The 21,340-nt window shown below is 33.2% G+C and overlaps 1 protein-coding gene across 1 annotated transcript; it reads left to right on the plus strand.

Annotated features, from left to right (window-relative positions):
* Positions 1–9,419: 9,419 nt before the first annotated feature.
* LOC115699400 (pre-mRNA-processing protein 40C) lies at positions 9,420–19,739 on the plus strand. Its single transcript, XM_030626788.2, has 13 exons — positions 9,420–10,086; positions 10,201–10,334; positions 11,205–11,242; positions 11,701–11,779; positions 12,656–13,123; positions 14,057–14,140; positions 14,517–14,657; positions 14,757–14,863; positions 16,148–16,271; positions 16,994–17,137; positions 18,014–18,160; positions 18,675–18,797; positions 19,167–19,739. Exons 1-13 carry the CDS (start codon positions 9,609–9,611, stop codon positions 19,491–19,493), a joined length of 2,394 nt encoding a protein of 797 aa, XP_030482648.2. The 5' UTR covers positions 9,420–9,608; the 3' UTR covers positions 19,494–19,739.
* Positions 19,740–21,340: the final 1,601 nt, after the last annotated feature.

The following is a 21,340-nucleotide window of genomic DNA, read 5'->3' on the forward strand; positions in this document are numbered from 1 at the left end:
CTACTTTCGATTTGGCGGTTTTGAATAGTTTTTAGCAGTTTTGGGCAATTTTGGACGGTTTATAGCATTTTGATAGTTTTTGGTTTAACTATTTTTTTATTTCAAAAACCGAAACCGACCGCCATATCAAAAGAATCGTAACGAAATTGACTGCCAGATTCGGTGATGATGTGAAACTAAAAATTCAATTACGGTCTAGTCGGTCTGATGGTCGGTTTTGATTTTTCGATTTTTATGAACACCCCACTTTTCACTTAATTTGTCTCAAAGGAACCCCAAGATATTTGAGAGGAAATACCCCCTCTACGAACTTAAAAAAAATGTAATAAGACTTGCTTATTTATTTATTTATTTATTTTTGAAGAAAAGTGTTCATATATTAGATAAAAGATAGTTAGATCTCGCTCTCGCGGTCATTACAAAAAAGGTGTTCAGAAATCGAGGTAATAAGAATATCTCTGAACCTCTGGTGGGAAAACGCCCACTTAACCACATTATGGGCAACACAATTATAGTTTCTACTAATATTAGAAAAAAAAAAGTACAACTAAAAAAAAGAGGGAGAGGACTTAATACAAAAGGAGACATAATTCTCAAGCTCCCACCTGGACTCAGTCATGTTAAGAGCATTGATAACTACCCTCGAATCACTCTCAACTATAATAAACTTCAAGCCAAGATTCTTCGCAACATCCAGCGCAGAGCAGCAAGCCGCCGCTTCTCCACATAGAGCATCAACAAATACCATTCTGGAAGTATAAACCCATATCACCTTGCCGAGATGATCCCTTACAACAACAGCAGTACGTGTAGTGTCCAACTCCACTTTAACATTACAATTCAGCTTTATCCAGTCTTGCGGGGGAGGACGCTAGTCAACTGTTAGGCTAAAATTAGTCTAAGTTTTGGGTCGTATTTTCAGTTAGTTTTCACTCTTTGTTTCTAGTTTTAGGGCTATTTTACGCTTGATTCTTTTGTTTCAGGTCCTCGGGTGTTTAAAGAAAGTATGTACAAGAATTGAGGAAAAGTGGTGAAAGAATCGAGAAGAAAAACCAAAAATTGTGTCGTCGCTTGTTCCGGCCGCGATCGGAAACATGCCGCCGCGACGGAGCGGCAGAGAAATTTTCAAGAAATCGAAGTTCAACCGCGTCGCGACGGGGGCATTGCCAGTCGCGACGGGGACCCAGTGACGGGATTTTTGGGCAGTTTCGTAATTTCACGAATTTTAAAGATGAGAATTGGTTTAAATAGAGGGAGTTCGTGAAAATTAGGGATTATTCAGATTTGGAGCCCTAGAAACAAAGGAGGAGGCTAGAAGAGCGGCTTGTGGTGACCCGAATCAATTGCTTGAACTAGTTCTTTCTCTTCTCTTTAATTTTTCTATGCTATTTTCTGTTTCAATGTTAATTATGGATTTGATTATGGATGTTTTGAACTAAACTCCTAATTAGGGAGAATGATGAATGTTGTTTAAGTTTTTCCTAGTTAATGAATAATTGCCATTCCTTAAATCTTGATTGTGAAATTATCTATATTTGTGTTAATTCCATGTGTAAGCTTGATCACCTTCTACATGTTCTATGATCTCAATTCAAAATCTGAAAAGTGAGAATTGAGAATGCTAAAATTTGATAGTCTAGGTTTTGATGTGAAACGAAAGTATTTACATAGCCTTTGTGACATTTAGATTATTGCTTAATGCTGATTTCATGTTAGTTTAATTAAGAGATTAATTAGAGAGCATGAGATTTAGAACCTAGAAGATCTGAAAAGAGCTAGGTTAATTTATAATCTGTCATTCACTTCAAGAGAAGGATAGCAATTAGACATTAACATTGGTAACTTAACAACAGGATTCGTCTCCCTTTTCTCTCATCTTGATTAATATTCACTTGTTTCTTTAAGTTTCTTGAATTTCTTTCTTCCTTTTTCAATCATAAATGTTTTTGACTTGCCAAATAGAATTATAAGTATAGTTTAGTAGTAATTAATCCAATTCCCTGTGGTTCGACCTCACTTGCGTGAGTATACTACTTGATTGCGTGCACTTGCGTACTAATTAATAATTTCCGCAACAAGTTTTTGGCGCCGTTGCCGGGGAATTGTATAAAGATTGATATTATATAAAATTATACTATCTTCTACTTTGGTTAATTATTTTTGCTTATTTCTAATCTGTTGCTTTTAGATTAAATTTTGTAATATTATTAAAAATTAAATTTTGTTCTAATTTGGTTTTTCTTTTTAGTTTTAGTATTAATTTTATTGTTTCAAATTTTTATCTTTTTAGTACTAATTTAGTTTTATTTATTTTTTTTAATTTTACTAATGTTGTACTTATGAGTTTGACCTGCAAGATAAATCCAGATGCTATATCTTGAGGATTTTGCCCAACAACACAATGAATCATTCTATTCTGCTTGGAGGAGATTTAAAGAGCTTGGAGAAAGATGTTATCCCACTTTCTCAAGTGGATGTTTTACGTGGCTCTTTTATAATGGACTGGATGATGAAACAAAAAGTTGGGTGGATTATGGAGCAGAGGTTACTGGAGAGCATTTGTTAAGGAGAGGCCATGAAGCAATAAATCTGTTGAATGATATGGCAGATTTTGATTATGATTGGCATTGGAATCCATCACTTCAAGGTTGGATTCATCAATACCCTCCTTATTGTCCAAACTCACCCCAACCAATTGAAGAAGAGGAGGATATTCTATCACTTCCAAAAGAGATTAATCGATTGGCAGACATGGTGAAAGCTCTATGTGATAATTTAATGGCGCAAGATTCAGAGAGTTTTAAGGATAATAACTCAAATAACGAAAGTTATGAGAGTTGTTTGAATATAGAAGAAGCACCATCAGATGAATACATAGAAGAGACTGAGCCTAGAATTGAAGAGAAAGAATCCTTTGAAGTGGTTGAAAATTTGGATACATTGGATGCTTGCTCAACAAATGATGAACTCAATTTGGTGAATGAAGAAACATCCATCCTCAATGATGAAATTATTGAAGATCAAATCACAGTCAAGGATGTGGATGGTCATGAGGAAACTGAACAACCAATTGAGAGGTTATTTGAGAAAAGCAAGAAAGAGGTGCCATTGGTGGTAGAAGAATCACTTGTAGTTGTTGATTTGAGGTTGTCAACACCACTATATTATGAACCACCAATGGACCCTTATTTTCCACTAATGCCGCATTCTCCATATTATATTCTCTTCGAGTTACCAAAGGCTTCTCCCCAAGCACATCATCCAAAGTCTTATGTTGTTGGTGCTGACTTTTGTTCAAACTCATCGCTTGCCAAGCTTGAAGGCAAGTATAACAATACTTTTCAAGTTTTCTTGCATGACGCTTATTACGGGCGTCAACCGCTTGTTGATGTGGCGCGCAGGTAAGTATCTCTCAACCACAATTTTATTTTAACACATTGGGGACAATGTCATATTTAGTTTGGGGGGAGAGATTTAAAAATTTTAATTTTATTTTCTGCACTTTAATTTTCTGTGTTAGTTTTTTTTTCTGTTTTAGTTAAGGATGGCATAAGCTAAAAGATAATTGTGTGCTGCTGATTAGTGTGACGTGATCTGAAATTGTAAAATAACTGTGTGCTTGATTCTGTTAACTCTTTGGATTAGTTTGGATGCTTAGAAACCTGTGTTTATCTGCAAATACTCAATCTGTGAAAATTGTTATAATTGTTTTACTATGGTTTGTGGTAAGATTGATAGGATAGCTTAGAACTTGCATGTTTATTCTTTTGAGACGAAATCCTTGATAGTGTTCAATTGGAATATGACTTAGGCATTTGTTGGATAGTTTGAGCCTTTCAAGCCTACCGTAATAATGTGTATCCCTAGTTAACCTTTTGAGCCTAAACCTGTTATGTTTTTCACCCATCGATTTGAAAAATTGCAACCACACTATTAATTTTTCTTCACCATGTTATCCATGATATCATAAGCTACATAATTAGTTTGGGGGAGGAGAAACATTTAGTGTGAGGAAATAGTGAGAGGAAAAAAAAACTTGTAAGATTGAGAAGAAGAAAATTGTGTAATTCAATGTCACTGAAAAAAAAAATGAAATATGATGAAAAGAAAAAAACACAATAAAAAGTAAAAATATGTGTGAAAAAAAAAAGAAAAAAATTTCAGTGATGTTGAAAAATAATAGAGACGTCTTCTATCAATCTTGGAAATTCGGGAATATTATGGGATCTTAGAAAAAAAAAAAATGTAAGAAGCTTGTGGGTTCTGTTTGTGTGCTTATGATATCTTGAGCCAAAATTGTCTTTTGCCTGTCCCTGAATATCTGAGCCATATTACCCAAAGCCTTGAAAAGACCTAAAGATTCCAAAGAGTACTGTCAACATTAGTGGAGAAAGGTAAGCATGCAAGCTTATGAGTTATCGGGCTGTGGAACTGTTGGAAAGAGTAAAGCTTTTATAACAATGCTTCACATTTGAATAAATTTTTGCTGTGTGTGGGCACTACTCTTACACTAAGAATTTCGAAATCTCAATGAGGAAGAGAGAGAGAGTGGGTTCGGCCAAAGATAAGGAGAGAGAAGGCTCAGTTTTTTTTTCTGAATTAGAAGTGTCAGAAGAAAAGTGTAATTTTCGTGAAGCATTCACTATCTATTTATAGCATTCCACTAGGGTTAGGTTTGAATTATTTGGCATTAAAATAATGAAAATATCAGTTTAAATTGCCTACAAAAGTGGTCGGCCAAAGATAGTGGATTTGGGCCTCACTTTTTTCAATTTTGTAGTTTTACCTATTCTGCATCTGATTTTCTCAAAACGTCAATTTTTAAATTCAACCATTTAAATGCCAATTCTAACTATTTAATAACTATAAATAATTATTAAATAATATTGTCATTTATCATATTTATTAATTGAACCATACAAAGTATCATAATTAACAAATATGCCCCTAAAACTCTTTCTTTACAATTTCGCCCTTACTTAGTGAAAAATTCACAAATAGACATAGTCTAATTTGAGAATTATAATTGATTAATCAAAACCAATTACATGAGTCTTACAAGCAATATTATCTCAACTAGTGCGGGGACCATGGGTTTATATAACCGAGCTTCCAATAAGTAGATCAAGAATTTATTACTAAAATTCACTAACTTATTAATTCTTCGTTGAATCCACGCATAGAACTTAGAATTGCACTCTCAGTTATATAGAATGCTCTACATGTTCCACCATATAGACGCATCATTAGTTATCCATTGTTATAATCCTAATGTGATCAATGATCCTCTATATGAATGATCTACACTGTAAAGGGATTAGATTACCGTTATACCCTACAATGTATTTTATCCTTAAAACACTTGACCCCTTATAAATGATATTTCAGCTTATGTGAAATGAGTACTCCACCATTTATGTTCGTTTGGTCAAGCTCGAAGGAGATCATCCTTTGCTTACTATTCGCCAGATAGAAGCTATAGATTCCATGTTTATGCTAGCACTCCCACTCAATTGCACTACCGTGTTCCCAAAATATACGTATCACCCTGACATAAAAGTAGGCTTAACTAACAAATCAAAGAACACAAATAGACTTTCAAGATTGAGCCTAATCATAACATGATTAAGAACATTTGATCTAGGATCAACTATGCGATATTGACTTGAATAGATATTACGGTAAGTTTAATAAATCTAAGTCAAAGTTCAACATCGGTCCCTTCCGATGCATACTCCATGCATCCAACCTGAGCTTTACTTTAACCAATGCTCTGGAAAGAACATAGCATTTCTCCAAATGCAAGCAAACTCTTGTTGTAGATTATCATATCAGTAAAACCCTGTGTCTGATAAATATAGGAAACTTTATTCACATAGTCATGTTTACTTTCCAATGTGTTTACAGCACAATAAACAGGATCAAGTATGTGAAAAGGGTTTCAGACGAATTCATACATTATGTACATATAATCATGAAATAAATCATGTGAACCATGCAACATTAAATGTTATTTCTGATCTATATTAATAAGTAAATCTGATTATATTGAAATGAGTTTTATTTAGGGCACAAAACCCAACAATATATTCATTCACAATTACAGTGATGTCAACACAGTGGAATGTGATTGTGATTATATGATTCAAAAGACTAAGTCCCTGTTTCATCAGTGTTTTTAGATTTACACTGAAGTGATAATCAACGATGAAGTGTACTTACACTTTGCATAAGTGTTATGTTCTTTCCAGAACATTGGTAAAGTATACTAGTTTCGAATGTATGGAGTATACATTGGACTGGACCGATATTGATCTTAGTTAAGATATTATAATACTTACCGTTGTATCTTTCCAAGTCAATATCACTAGTTGATCTTAGATGAAAAGATCTAAATCCTGATATGCTTAGGCTCAATCTCAGGAGTGTTATTCATGTTCTTTGATTTGTTAGTTAAGCTTACTTTTGGGTCAGGATGATACGTACATTTTGGGAACATGATAGTATGATTGAGTGGGAGCGCTAAACATAAATATGGAATCTATAACTTCTATAGGTGTTTAGAAGTCAAGTGATGATTTCCTTCGAGCTTAGTTAAATAGAAGTAAATGGATGAGCTATTGTTTCAGTGATTATATTTTAGTTTACTAAAATATCATTTACAGGTAGCTAAGTGTTTTAAGGAGCCAAATACATTGAGGGGTGAAATGGTAAATTTATCCCTTCTCGGTGTAAATCATCTATATAGAGGATCTTTGATCAAATTAAGATTATAACGATGGTTAGTGTATCTATATCGTGGAACATATAGAGCGCTCTATATATCTGAGAGTGCAATTCCAAGTTCTAAAAGTGGATTCAATAAGAAATTAATAAGTTAGGGAATTTACTTGGTAAATTCGGTTCAACTTATTGGAAGCTCAGTAATATAGGTCCATGGTCCCCATTCTAGTTGAGAACATACTGCTTGTAAGACTCAATAATTGATTTATGATTAATCAATTATAATTCTAGAATTAAACTATGTCTAGTTTGTGAATTTTCACTAAGCAAGGGCGAAATTATAAAGAAAAGAGATTCTAGGTTTTATTTATTAATTAAGAGACTCTATATGTCTAATTAATAATTATATTAAACGAGAATGTTATTTAATAATTTATTTTAGTTATTTTTTTTTATTTAAGCGTTTATTAGGTTTTTTTTATTATTTATTTTAGTTATTAAATAATTAGTTTTGACATTTAAATGGTTAGAATTGAAAAATTTGCGTTTTTGAGAAAATAGAAATAAAAATTGTTAAAATTGCAAAATTCCAAGTGGGGCCCATTAACACCATGGCCGCCCATTTGGATAGGCTTTTCCCAATTAATATTTTCATTATTTTAATGCTAAATACTTACTAACCTAAACCTAGTGGTTACCTATAAATAGATAGTGATGGCTCACACCAAAATAAGAGTTTTCAAGTGATTCAAGAGATTGCCTTCAGAAATTTGAGCCACTCACTATCCTTCTATAGCCGACCTCTCTCTCTCTCTCTATCTCTCTCTATCTCTCTCTTTTCTTCTTCGAAATTTCGAATACCTTGAATGATAGAGTAGTGCCCACACACATCAAGTGGTACCTCAATCATAGATTGGAAGATCGTGAAGAATCCAAATTGAAGAGAAGGACATTCGGACTCAGATCTTGGTGATACTCTGCGATAGAAAGGATACAAGGGTTAGAGATCTGAGTGGAAGGAGACATATTATTCCGCTGCAACCAATGTAAGGTTTCCTAAATTTTATATGTGTTTATTATCGTTTTAGAAGTTCATATTTAGGATGTTAAACAACATACTTGTGAGTAGATCTAAGATCCTGGTAAAATAAATTCCAACAAAATTCCCCAGGGAGAGGACCTCCACAAGTGGAAAGCCACATTACAAGATAAGAACTGATGTTTAATAGTTTCATTCTCTGTCCCACACAGAGGGCACGACACCTCCTCAAGAAATTTTATGAAGATCACAGAACGCACTTGAAGAGCCCTAGCCAGTATACACCACCAAAGAGTCTTCAGTCTTTCAGAAATTTTACAATTCAACAACCTGTTCCAAAGAGTCTTCAGTCTTTCAGAAATTTTACAATTCCACAACCTGTTCCAAAGAGACGGGGCGACCTCACAAAGAGGCGCTATGTCAAGAGCTTGGGCAAGATAAGCAGATTTGCTCGAGAACCGCCCATTACATTCCAACGTCCAAATCAATTTATCGTTGCCCAGACTAGACGAATTACCCCCTTTCAAGATATCAAAAATAGTTTCCTTGTCGAAAAGACTGTTTAACAAGGGGATATTCCATCCTCCAGTATCTAACATAAGTTTCGCAACTTTGTTTACCCCAAATGTGGAGGAGCCATTAGAACGAGGGAAGAAATCTTTCCTATGAGCAATCCAAGGGTCATTCCAAATATTAGTATCATTCCCGTCCACCACCAACTTACAGGCTCCTTTTTTTTAAAGATAGAGTTGGATTTAATCACATTTTTCTAAAACTACGAATCAGAATTCTTGGACGTACAATTAAGAAAAGGCTTACCTTTAAGGTATTTCGCTTCCAGGATCCGACAACAAAGGGATTGGTTGCCATTTAAAAGGTTCCACCCCCATTTAGCCAAGAAGGCGAGGTTCATTTCTCTAGTTTTACGGAAACCAAGCCCCCCTAAAGATTTAGGAAGGCAAAACTTATCCCAAGCTTTTAGATACAAACCATGGTTACCCTTTTCAGACCCCCACCAGAAATCACGAACCATTCCATCAATCTTAGATAATAAGAGTTGCTTATTATCCCATTGAAAAACTTACACGTGAGATTTATTTTTATTTACCCCGAGGCTAGTATTGCTACAAAACTCTTCAAAAACACCATTGACACACTACATCGAGCCTTGTTGAGCTTTTCAGAAGATTATGAAATCATCCACAAAACGCAAGTTAATAATAATTTTCAGACTCTTGCACATCGGATAAAATATGAAGTTCTTGTCTCTGAATAATAATAATAATTAAGTAAGAGACTCCAAAGTTAATTAATTATTATGTAATATCATTAATCATTAACTATTTTAAAAGAGTATTGATATTGGGTACCAGTAGTGTTCAACACCTTCTATAGGTGGTGCCTCACGATTGGTTAGTTATATTTCTAAAAAGTTATTTTTTTAAGTTATATGAGACCCGATACTTAATTATACGAATAGCGGTATGACACTAAGGAGGGTGCTAGATACCAATAGTGACTTTTAGCAATTCTCATTTAGAAAGAGCATTGCTATTGAACACCACAAATACTCAAATAAGTAGCACATCATGATTAGTTAGCTATTTTCTTTAGGGCGTCTTACTAATAGTGCCCAACAATATCATAACAATACTCTTTTCTAAAGTAGAAAAGTAGAATGAGAAAAGAATTTTAGGATTTAATTGTTAAAACAAAACTTTTAGGGACTAAAACCTCATAACCATAATAGTATAGGGACCAAAAATGAGCGATTACATCAACACATCTACGCTTCTTCGTTTCGTCACTGTAAGAATTCATTTCATTTGATCGTTTCACTTTCACAATGACAACTCCGGCGCCTAATTTGGGCTCCGCGCCACCGCCACCGCAATGGGCGCTGCCGCCGCCTCCTCGTCAAGGTTTCTCCATGGCTCCTCCTGGTATGCCTCTTGCTCCCTCAGATTCTTCCTCTACAGTCATCAGACCCAACACTATGCCACCACCAGGCTCAGGCTCTGTTCCGCTCAATTCACATTTCCATCCCCAATTAGGTCATTCCTCGTACCAGTCTATGCCTCCTCCCATGGCGGCGGCTCCTCATCCTCCTCCTCAGGGACTGTGGTTGCAACCTCCTCAGATGGGAGGTGCTCCTCCTAGGTTACCGTTGAATATCAATATGCAGCCGTATCATGGCGGTCCCTTCCCTGTGATGGTTCCACAACACGTTATGCCTCCTTCTGTTCATGTTCCTGATTCTCAGCCTCCTGGTGTTACTCCGTTGTCTTCTGCTGTGGGGATCAAGACTGACTTATCCTCTTCAGGTTTGAGTTGGTTGGGCTTCGTTTTTGATGAATAATCAGTTTTTTTTTTTTTTTTTTTTTTATTTTTTATTTTCTTTAACAAGATTTTTTTTTTTCTTTTTGATGCATTTGTAGGTGATGGTGGCAACCAAGGTACAGAACAGTCGGATCCTTGGACTGCCCACAAGACTGAGACTGGAGTTGTATACTACTATAATGCTTTGACTGGAGTTTCAACTTATGATAAACCTCCTGATTTTAAAGGAGAGGTATTTAATTTGTCATTCTTTTACTAGTTTTTGAAATGTGTGTAATTTCTTGACTTTAGTAATAGAGTTCAAATCACCCAGCAAGATTAGATGATTTCTTTTTAATGTTCATACTAGGTTAGATGAAATCATAATTTATAGCTTCATGAAACGAAGATTACCTTTCTGGGTAATGATCTTTGTATGAGTAGTGAGAAACTTAGAAAACAATTTTTTTTTTTGGAAATTAGCTAGGAGAAACATCTATTATTATTATGATCTTTCATTGGTTCAAAGGTGATTCCGTGTATTGCTCACTACAGTAATCCTCATTGTTGCTTACTACAGTACTTACTTTTGGTTCATATTGGAAGTGATTGAAAGTGTCCTATCAATATCTCTTCTTTTTGATTTCTAAGTCACTAATTAAACATTATATAACTTGAAGTGGGCCTATGGATAACATGTATGCTTGGCTTTGTTTGTTGAGTTAGCTTGTTTCATAAATTAGCATTTGTAAATTTTATTTTTATGTCGAATCATAATTCCTAAATCGCCCATGAGTAGTCTGAGAGTTCAAGCTCCTGGTTTACTCCCATGAGGTCCGGTGTTTAATTATTGAATTGGCCAGCCACTTGCTTTAGTTTCTTGCCTGTTTCCCAAATATCTGGGTATATTTTTAGGGCATGGTTATGAACTCAAGTTTGCAAAAGTATGTTTTGGTTATTTCTGTGATAAGAAATAAAGAAAGAAACCCATACATAAGCAACCAGATTATGTCCATGTTTTCTAAATAGTTCCGTGTTGTAATTCAATCACTCTATTGCTTTTTCCATTGCTTCTCAATTCTAATTACTTTCTTATTCTCTTGTGGTTTTGATGTTGATGCAGGATGAGAAAATTTATGTGCAGCCAATTCCTGTATCTATGTAAGCTCTATTTTAATTTCATAATACATATATATGTATATATTATTTCTTCTAAATTTCTTGTTCAGAAGAAACGACAGTAGTATTAATGGGAGTAGAAGAAAAGTTACAGAAGTTGAGAAAGTTATTATTTCCAGCTACAGAAGATAAATGCTCTTAAATTACATCAAGAGATTCCAAACTCGTAGTAATTCAGAAAAAGATAAAACAATAATATCCTTAGTAAATCAGCTCTATTTTAATGTGTTGGGATTATTATATTTACTGAATTCAGAACAAAATGATTAGTATAGGCTGTTGAAGTCGATTAGTTGGCTAGTGATTGTCATTGGTGCTCTAGCTTTGCTGTTCAAAGGGAAAAAAAAAGCAGAATTGCTAATCATATTATGTCACTACTGTTTGTTGAGGACTGCAATTTTCTATCCTATCTTTGAATGTTCAATTTCTGTAAATTACAGGATTAACTTGCTTGGAACTGATTGGGTATTGGTCAGCACAAGTGATGGAAAGAAATACTATTACAACAATAAAACTAAGGTAGCTCAGAGGGGTCGCTTAAAGTTTTTATTAATTATTGTGGTCTTCCCTTTTTATATATTATTCTCCTTTCAATTTCTTTGGTTCATTATTTTTTAATTCAGTACCAAAAAAAAAAAAAAGAGAGAGAGAGAAATGAGATTTGGCATCATCATAAACAAATTAAAGAAAAGAAGCTATAGAGAGTTATGAAAACAAAAGTTGCGCCAAAAAAATACTGAATTTCCAACTGAAAGAAAGCATAAAAAAAAAAAAAGGGAAGAAAGAAAGCATAATGAGAGATGCATTTTGGAAATCATAGCACTTGGTTATGTGGACAGTGGAACGAGATGTTTGGGTAATTAATGTTTATAGATATGATTCATATTATCTAGTTAACTAGGATTGTTTTAGGTTTATTGTTAGTTGGTGATAGTTTTAGTCTTTTTATTTGGGTCTCAGCATTAGTTTCTATTAGGTAATTTATGTCTTATTTTGTTAAACCTTTGAAGACTTTCTTTTGTCATTCTTTTCATAAATATACTTCTACTTCATCTGCTGTCTTTGATGCCATTACTAAAAATAAGATCAATTGACCAAAGTTTTGCATTTTGTGAAGTACTATGCTTTCTGTCATGGGGAATTAGAGTTTCACTACTTTGTCTAGTAAGTCTGATGATAAAATGAGAAATTTATATTAGGGAGAAGCATTGGGTAACAATAGATTTTATTTTTTGGTTACAGAAAAATGGTGGTTGCCTGGTTGGTTTGTCACAGTTTTCTTCTTGCTAAACCTTTAACAGTGTAGAAGTGTTTACTTATGTTATAGTATCACTGTAGAGATAACTTGTTGGTAAGCCTCAATACTAATTTGTTTGATGTTTTTTCCACAATCAGGTAAGTAGCTGGCAGATTCCAAACGAGGTAACAGAACTAAGGAAGAAGCAGGATGTTGAAATTCCAAAAGAACATTCCTTGTCAGTGCCAAATACTAATGTATTGGCAGAAAAAGAATCTACTCCAGTAATTTTGAATGCTCCTGCCATTAACACAGGTGGTCGTGATGCAATGGCTCTTAGACCCCCAAATGTCCAAGGATCATCGTCTGCTTTAGACTTAATAAAAAAGAAGCTGCAAGAATTTGGAGCTCCTGTTACTTCTTCACCAAGTCCTGTACAGTCTGGAATGGCATCAGAACCAAATGGCTCTAAGGCAGTTGATGCTACAGCTAAAGGCCAACTGAGTGATAACAGCAAAGATAAACTTAAAGATGCCAATGGAGGTGGAAATGTGACAGACTCTTCTTCAGATTCAGAAGATGTAGACAGTGGGCCCACAAAGGAGGAGTGCATTCTTCAATTTAAGGTAAGTCTGCAGCTGCTTCTTTGTTTGCATGCTTCCTTTAGATGTTTTGTCCCCAATGCACTGTAAGCAAACTTTTGAAAGAAATGTAATATTAGGATTATATTTTGGTATCCTGTTCTGTTCTGTTTTAGCTACAGTCAAGATTAATGCCTGATTTACTGAACTGGCAGCATTAAGTTTATACATACTTACATAAGTTTTGTTTCCTGTATAGGAGACATCCTTTACAATTACACCAGTGATCTCAATAATAATTGTTTTTTTAACAGAAATCCTTTACTTGTGTTAATGAAACTGCTCTAGTTGTCTAGATAATTTGAATTTGTCTAAAAATTTATTCAAATATATTATTCTTGGAGATCTGATGTGTTTAAGTTCTTCTGATGTATACTTTTCTTCTTCTTCTTGCTCTGGATGAAACTTTAATGATATACTAACAGAGTACATTGTCTGCTCTGGAAAAATAATCTTTTAATGATTCTTTACCTGAAGGGGTCTGGATGTGTGATTAATGTGGTGCATTGTCGTTTTTCTTTTCTTTCTTTTTAACTTCGTATCTTGACAGATTTATACAGTCTTCTATTTTGAGCCTTTTATTTTCTCTTCAAGAAAAAAAATCTGGCCCTACTAGAATAAAAAGGTTTGCTTGGTAAATTTTTTTATTAAAGCTTTGGTGATTGTAATATGGTTTTATTAGGAGGATATCTTGTCCTCCGTACTGTAATGCCTTTTTCAGTAGTTTTTTAAGTTTTTTTTCCACTTACGAGGGTAGCTCAAATGGTCAGACATGTGGTTTGCTTCCACAAGATCTGAGAGGTTTGAGCCCCTCTTGGGCACCTACATAGTAATTGCTGTAGTTTCCTAGTTCCTCATAAAAAGCTTGGAGATGCGAAAAATGTTTACAGTTTACACTTATGTTTGATTGCTCTACAGGAGATGCTTAAGGAACGAGGCGTGGCACCATTCTCAAAATGGGAGAAGGAACTTCCGAAGATTGTTTTTGATCCACGGTTTAAGGTTTGCTGAACTAAAATATTAAAATGTGCTTTCTAAATTGCTCAAATAGTCAATCATGTAGTAATTGTTATTCCGTCTTGGTCTCCAAATGTTGTAGGCTTAGGCGGTATTAGTTAAAAAAAACTGGAAGGCAGTACTAGCAACTTTAGCACTTTAGGTAATTAAGAGGAACTAAAATAACATGAAGTCGTAACTGTTTTTCAACTTTGATGTTTGTCAGTGTAGTATGTAGTTAATTATTACTTATTAGCCCCCACCCACCACATAAATATTTTTTCATCCTTTATTTTCTTCCCGAGTGTTTCTAAGTTTTAATTTAAAATTGCCATCTTATAATTTATAAAATGAGGGAGACTGATTTTGGGTCTCATTGCAGGCTATTCCAAGCTACTCCACTAGGAGATCCTTGTTTGAGCACTTTGTTAAAACACGTGTGGAGGAGGAACGCAAGGAAAAAAGAGCTGCTCAGAAGGCAGCAATAGAGGGTTTTAAGCAATTACTGGATGAAGCCTCAGAGGTTTGTTTGATAGCCCCCCACAAAAGATTTAGAGCTTCTTGTATTAATCAAACCATGGTATATACAGATGGCTTACTGATTAGCTTTTGTTATTTTCAGGAGATTGACCAGAAAACTGATTATCAAATTTTTCGAAAGAAGTGGGGTGATGATGAACGATTTTTAGCCTTGGACCGCAAGGATCGAGAGCACTTGTTGAATGAAAGGTACTACTTTATATGAAAATACTGGTTGAGACACAGAGAGCTATTTATATATGTTGTATACACAACTTTGTCAGTTCATTATATTCTTACATCTTTGGCTTGTTTTGGTCTCATATTCACTTAAATTATTGATGTTTCTTAATTGTCCCTTTAACCTTTTTACCAGACTATGGAGTTCTATCAGTTGCAATGTAGTGATTGTGTTCTGAAGTTTCTGTGTCAGTTTTCAGGATCTAGCTCTTGTTTGGTGAAAAATCAACTTCTTCTTGCTTGCTTTCACTCATTGACATGATTCAGTCATTTCTTTTTAACCTAATATTTTTTCTTTCAAGATTTGGTTTCTCATGTTTTGTTTTTTTTGTTTAATTAATTTTTGTACAGATTTTGTTGTTTAATTAATTTAATTATAATTTCCTAAAAGGCTGGGCTGGAGCATGGATACTGGATATTTTAAATTTGAACTGATATATTAGATTCCTACTCATTAGATACATATAAAATTGAATTAGCCATCTTTAACTACAGCCACGAGTCTTGACAAAGAGAAAAGTCAACTGTTGCTTTGTCTAATAGCTAAAGTATTTTGATCATAACCTTGGTGATGCTTTTCCACATCCTTTTGGATCCCTTGATACATGTAAATTTTTTGAATTTGAGAAATGTGATTGTGAAAAGAGCTCAAACAAAAAGGAAACAGAAATCTTTTCCAAAAACAAAAAGAAAAGGAAACAGAAATAACTGGATATAAACTAATGATTTGCTTAATCTAATTTTTCATTAGCTCATTATCTTTGAATTTAAGGTCTTCAAGATGTAGAATGCAATTTTATTCTGTATGTATTAGTACAACGGGCTTAGAAATTTGAAAGGGCCATTTTGTTTGATTGCTGAATGTGATTTTCACTAAATTAACCAGTGTAACAACCTCTTAATCCTTTATACATGTGGTGGACTTTCATGTTCGTATATCATTGGATATAATAGTGGTTTCTAATTAAATGTGACTCACACCCTTATAAATTCTTATCATCTTCATTCTTTAACGTGCTCTTATTCCTATTTATATTGAACTGTTTCCAAGACAGAAAGAGTGATTTCTATTGATAACCTTGAAAGCATGATGAGTCAGCAAGTACTAGGCTAGTGACCGGATACTTGGATTCACTTTGGGTGTGTCCTTTAGCCCTGCATTCTTTTTGGATCTGCATGGTAAAATGTTATTTATATCTCTGGGTTCCCCCTTATTTCATAATGATTTTATATTATGCTTTACTTGTATTGTAGGGTCCTTCCTTTGAGGAAGGCTGCTGAAGAAAAAGCCCAAGCAATTCGTGCAGCTACTGCAAGTAGTTTTAAATCTTTGCTTCAAGAGAAAGGAGATATAACTGTTAATTCACGCTGGTCAAGGGTATGTATTTTCTTTATTGATTCTTGCTAGTTACTGATAGGTTAACAACACCTATATATTTACATTTCTTAAGTATGATACTAGTAAATAATTATTGGCTCCTGGATTAACAAATTACATATACTAGCACAGGATTGTTTTAATGTCCTAAAATTACAGTGGGACTGCTTGATAATAGACAAGTTTTACTGCTATGTAGTGTAATTAGTATAGGTATATAGGTTGTTAAATATTGTATATTTATGTATTTATATAGTATCAATGCTATAGAAAAAGTGAGATGCACTTGGTCTAAACTCTTGCATGTTGGGTGCTGTTAAAAGCTGCAGATATAAATACAAACCCATAGATATATATAAAGAATTAATTGAAAAAGATAAGAAACTTTGTAGACACAGCGGTTTTAAGTAAATTATCACCAGCAAATTCTGTGCTTTCTGAGAGTTTTTTGTTCATATATGCTGGAATATCCTTGTTTGTTTGTTGACTTGATTTTTATTATTGTTATTATTATTTTTTTGTTTGAATTCAATTTTTAAAAAGACTCTTGAGTCTAGCTCAAGTGGTTGGGTGTTTGTTGTGTGTAGGAGGTCTGGGTTCAAACCCCAGCTGGACTAATTTAGCAAATGGGCAACTACTAACTGTTTCTTCTGAAAAATATCATTTATAGAAGGCACATTTGTTTTCAAATTATATAACTTTCACATGTGGGGTTTCTGTAGGTGAAAGATAGCCTGAGGGATGATCCAAGATACAAATCTGTTAAGCATGAAGATAGGGAAGCTTTATTTAATGAGTATCTATCTGACTTGAGAGCTGTAGAAGAGGAATCAGAAAGAGAGGCCAAAGCCAAAAGAGAGGAGCAGGTATGAATGAACAGTTTATTATGAATTTTGAGAATATTTTGTCCTGTTTTATTTCACATCATCAGCAAATATCATTTATTTGTACTTTTTCCATTGTATTGTTGTCCCTTGATTATCCTTTAGAGGCGGATGATTCTATTCAAGTTCTTTAATATTATAATTTATTCTTGTCAAGTTTCCATTTGGGAATTGGGCCCCTTAAAAACAGACCAGTTTTTCATTTTGGAGGTTGTGTGAGGCAGTTTACTGGAATTTCTCTAAACAAGATTTGTTGACTGTTTTACTGGGAAGCCTTTTTTGTTTGCTTGTTTTTCTTGTTGCTGTCTAGGGAGTTATTTTGGTTTGCTGATTTTTCATCCCAAGTCCTGACAGTCTTGTCTTCTGTTTGAGGTTCTTGTGTTTTTTTCACTTTATGTTGATTCTAAATGCTCCATTAGCGTCTTTCTTTTTTTTATCTTGTTTTCTTCTGGCTGCTGCACAAGACTTTTTTATTTCCTAGACTTCTACAAAATAAAACTTGATGTTTCTTTTTATTTAAAAAATAGTAGTGGAAATGCAATTTCAGGCAGTGTTAGGATACAGAGGGAATTAGTAAAGGAATGAATATCTTATGAGGGTACCTATTTGTCTTTGTCATGTAATAATACATGTATACTCGACATATCTTTCTATGATATTTCTGAAAAGCATTTTACTGTGTGTATTCTCTACCTGTAAAATTGTTAATTGTTTGTGGCTCTACTGTATTGATACTTAATTGGGATGTATGTTTGATATACAAAAAGGTTTAGATACAAGAAATTTTTTCTGTGTCTTTTTATAAAAGGGAACTGTGGAAATTATTGAAGTGTGTGGCCCCCTCACCTTGATTTTCAGGATAAACTAAGGGAAAGGGAGCGGGAGTTGCGTAAGAGGAAAGAGAGAGAGGAACAAGAAATGGAGAGGGTACGGATAAAAGTTCGAAGAAAGGAAGCAATTGTGTCATATCAAGCTTTACTTGTGGAGACAATAAAAGACCCCCAGGTATTGTTTCTAATCTTTTGTTTTAGTTCTAGGAGCTGTAAAGGACTAGGAAATATTTTAATAACAAAACTGCCGCAGTGCTCTTGAAACCTCTGCTTGCTTATTTTTTTCTATCCTTTAGGATCTGTTAATGGCAAAGAACAAAAGAAATCATCCTCATTTTAGATTCTTAAACCCCCCTTGAAATGCATGGAGTTCATGAAAGGGCTAGGGTTACTGTATAGGCATACATCGTATGTATCCATCCAGGCTATAATTTTATTGACTTTACAAATCAATTATGTTAACTTTCATTTTTTTTATATGCTAACAAGTACAAGTATTTATTTTCTCGGTAATGTTTTAAGAGTTGCCCTTCCATTCTCAAGAACAGGAATACACATTTATGATTGTTTGTTGGTTTAGGAATTATCAACCCACTTTTCAATTATCTACTGGTTTTGTAGAATCTTTGCAAGTGTTGGACTTGGTTTTTCCGAAGGATTTTATTCTCTTACTGCTCTTATGCACTCAGGTATCTTGGACAGATGCTAAGCTGAAATTGGAGAAGGATCCACAAGGTCGCGCAGCCAACCCTGAACTTGATTCATCCGAGACTGAAAAGCTTTTTCGCGAACACATTAGGATGTTGAATGAGGTAAACCTTTTTATTTTTATCTATTCAAAATCAAATTGGCAATTTTAATGCTACTTTAATTGAATTAATTCCACAGTCCACACATTTCAATAATTAGTTTTGCGGTTATATTTCATTTCGTGGAAAATTGATGTCTTACTGTTGTAGTGTCTGTCAGTTCGTACTTCAGTTGGATTAAACTCAAGCATTTTATCAAAAGAACAAAGAAAAAACTTGGATTGTATTTGTTTTTGTCTCCCCTTTTCTATCTAACAAGTGAAAAAAAGTTTGTTTGAAACCATTAACCGAACTCAAATATGTATTGAGCTTAATATTTGTAAGATAAACTTGTAGAAGGAATTTCTCATGTGCTATGAATTACGTTCTCAGCGATGTGCACGCGAGTTCAAAGCTCTGTTGGCAGAAGTGCTGACTGCAGATGCTGCTGCCCAAGAAACAGACGACGGTAAAACGGCTCTTAATTCATGGTCAACAGCTAAGCGTCTTCTGAAGTCCGATCCCAGGTATAACAAGATGCCAAGGAAAGACAGAGAATCATTATGGCGACGATATGCGGATGACATGCTGAGGAAGCAAAAGTCAGAAAAAATGGAACTTGATTCCAAGGACGACAAGAAAGTAGATCATAGAAGTAGAAGCTCTGGTGATTATGGGAGGCTGTCATCAGGTTTGCGAGGATCGCACGATCGAAGGTAGATGCTTTTTCTTTTTTGATTTAGAGACCAACTGGCTCTTGATTTTTCTTTGTTAGTTTTAATCTTGATAGTTTTGACATTGTAAAGGGCATAACAAAAGTAGAGTTGAATTCTGTAATGATACTCAACTGAATTTACGTTTGTTAATTACAAGGTAAAAATATTGTCAAGTTTTTCTTTTCTGATAGCTGTACATTGTATCAGAACAAGATAAATTAATTCCAAATTTTCTCTTCCAGTTTGATAATTTCAAATATTGTTTTTTTTTGTTTGTTTTTAACCTTTTATTACAATTTTTTAGTATACTTTTCAAAAGTACATGTTTCAATATTTTTTTTTTTTCATAAAAGTATTTGTTGTACTTACAATATTATCTTTGTAAATTTTTTAATTTTTTTAAATAGTTTATAATGTTAAAAATAAGTTTGAAGTTTTTTGAACACACATGGTAAATTAGAATATTAATAATAATATAAATTATTTAAAATTATTTAATAATTTACAGAATTAATATTGTAACTATAAATTTAATGAATACCCATTATGAAAATAATTGAAAAGAAATATTTCAATATGTGATTTTAGATATGGAGGTTAATTAAGAGATTGTAATTAGTATTTAAATTAAATCAACTTCTTAATTATTTACTATGAGGTTGATTAATCAATATCTCTTCATCTTTAACCAATTTAATATGTAGTCACAATGTAATTAGATTTGTGTGTAGTTAAAAGTAATTATATAATTTATATGTTTATTTTATCATGTCAATTACATTTTCTAATTAAAAAGACTATTTATTTTACTGTTGTTATTTTTGTTCCTATTGAAAGGAACGTTTTCGTACTTAGTAAATTATTGTATTCGTATTAAGCAAAAAAAATAAAATAAAATAATAATAAATAAAATAAATAAATAAAGGTGGCGTTTGGTAACACTTTTTTAATCAGTTTTCTGTTTTTAAAAGTAAAAAAGTGAAAATATTTTTAAAAAACATGTTCTATAAAACTACTTTTACTTTTCAATTTTATAATTAGAAATTAAAATTTTAAAAACAAAAAAAATCACTTTCAATATTTTTTTAAATAATTTTTTTTTCTTAATCAATCTTTTAGATTACGACGAGACCCGGACCCAAATCCCCTCTCTACGGCTCTGGCGCTAAACCCGACTTTTGACTTGAACCCGAATCCGACCCCGGACCTAGACCCGACTTAAATAAAATCAAAAAATAAAAATAAAAATAAACTTTACAGAACACACTTTTGTTTTCTGTTTTTAAAATTGAAAAACAAAAGTGGTTACAGAACACATTTTTGTTTTTCAAAAATAAATTTTTTAAAAACAAAAATTTTACTTTCATTTTGTGATTAAAAAATTAAAAAACAAAAGTGTTACCAAACGACACCAAAATAAATAAAAAATAATTGTATTGGTGTCTTCTCTCACTTTATAAGTAACACACTTAACCATCTAAGCTAGTCTCTTGTAAGTGGTGACACTGACAAAGTAAACTAAAATGTAGATTTTTTTATTTATTTACTTATTTATAGTAGAAGTGTCACTTTTATTAAAGATATTCATATTTTTGATATTTTTTTAAATTATTATTAATTTTTTTTATAGGATGATGAATATTATAGTTATAATAAATAAGATTTTGGTAATTTAAAAAATGTTATTTAGTATGGTTAAATCTATAAAAAAAATATAATATATATTTTTAGAAAATTTTAAATAATTTATGATACTAAAAAAATAGTTTAAAATAGTCAATTGCACTATGATTGAACTATGTTTTCATTACAATAAATAGTTCTAAATTTTTAGAAAATTTAGTAGAATGT

Source organism: Cannabis sativa, chromosome 8 (assembly GCF_029168945.1).
Source record: "Cannabis sativa cultivar Pink pepper isolate KNU-18-1 chromosome 8, ASM2916894v1, whole genome shotgun sequence".
NCBI classification, from domain to species: domain Eukaryota; kingdom Viridiplantae; phylum Streptophyta; class Magnoliopsida; order Rosales; family Cannabaceae; genus Cannabis; species Cannabis sativa.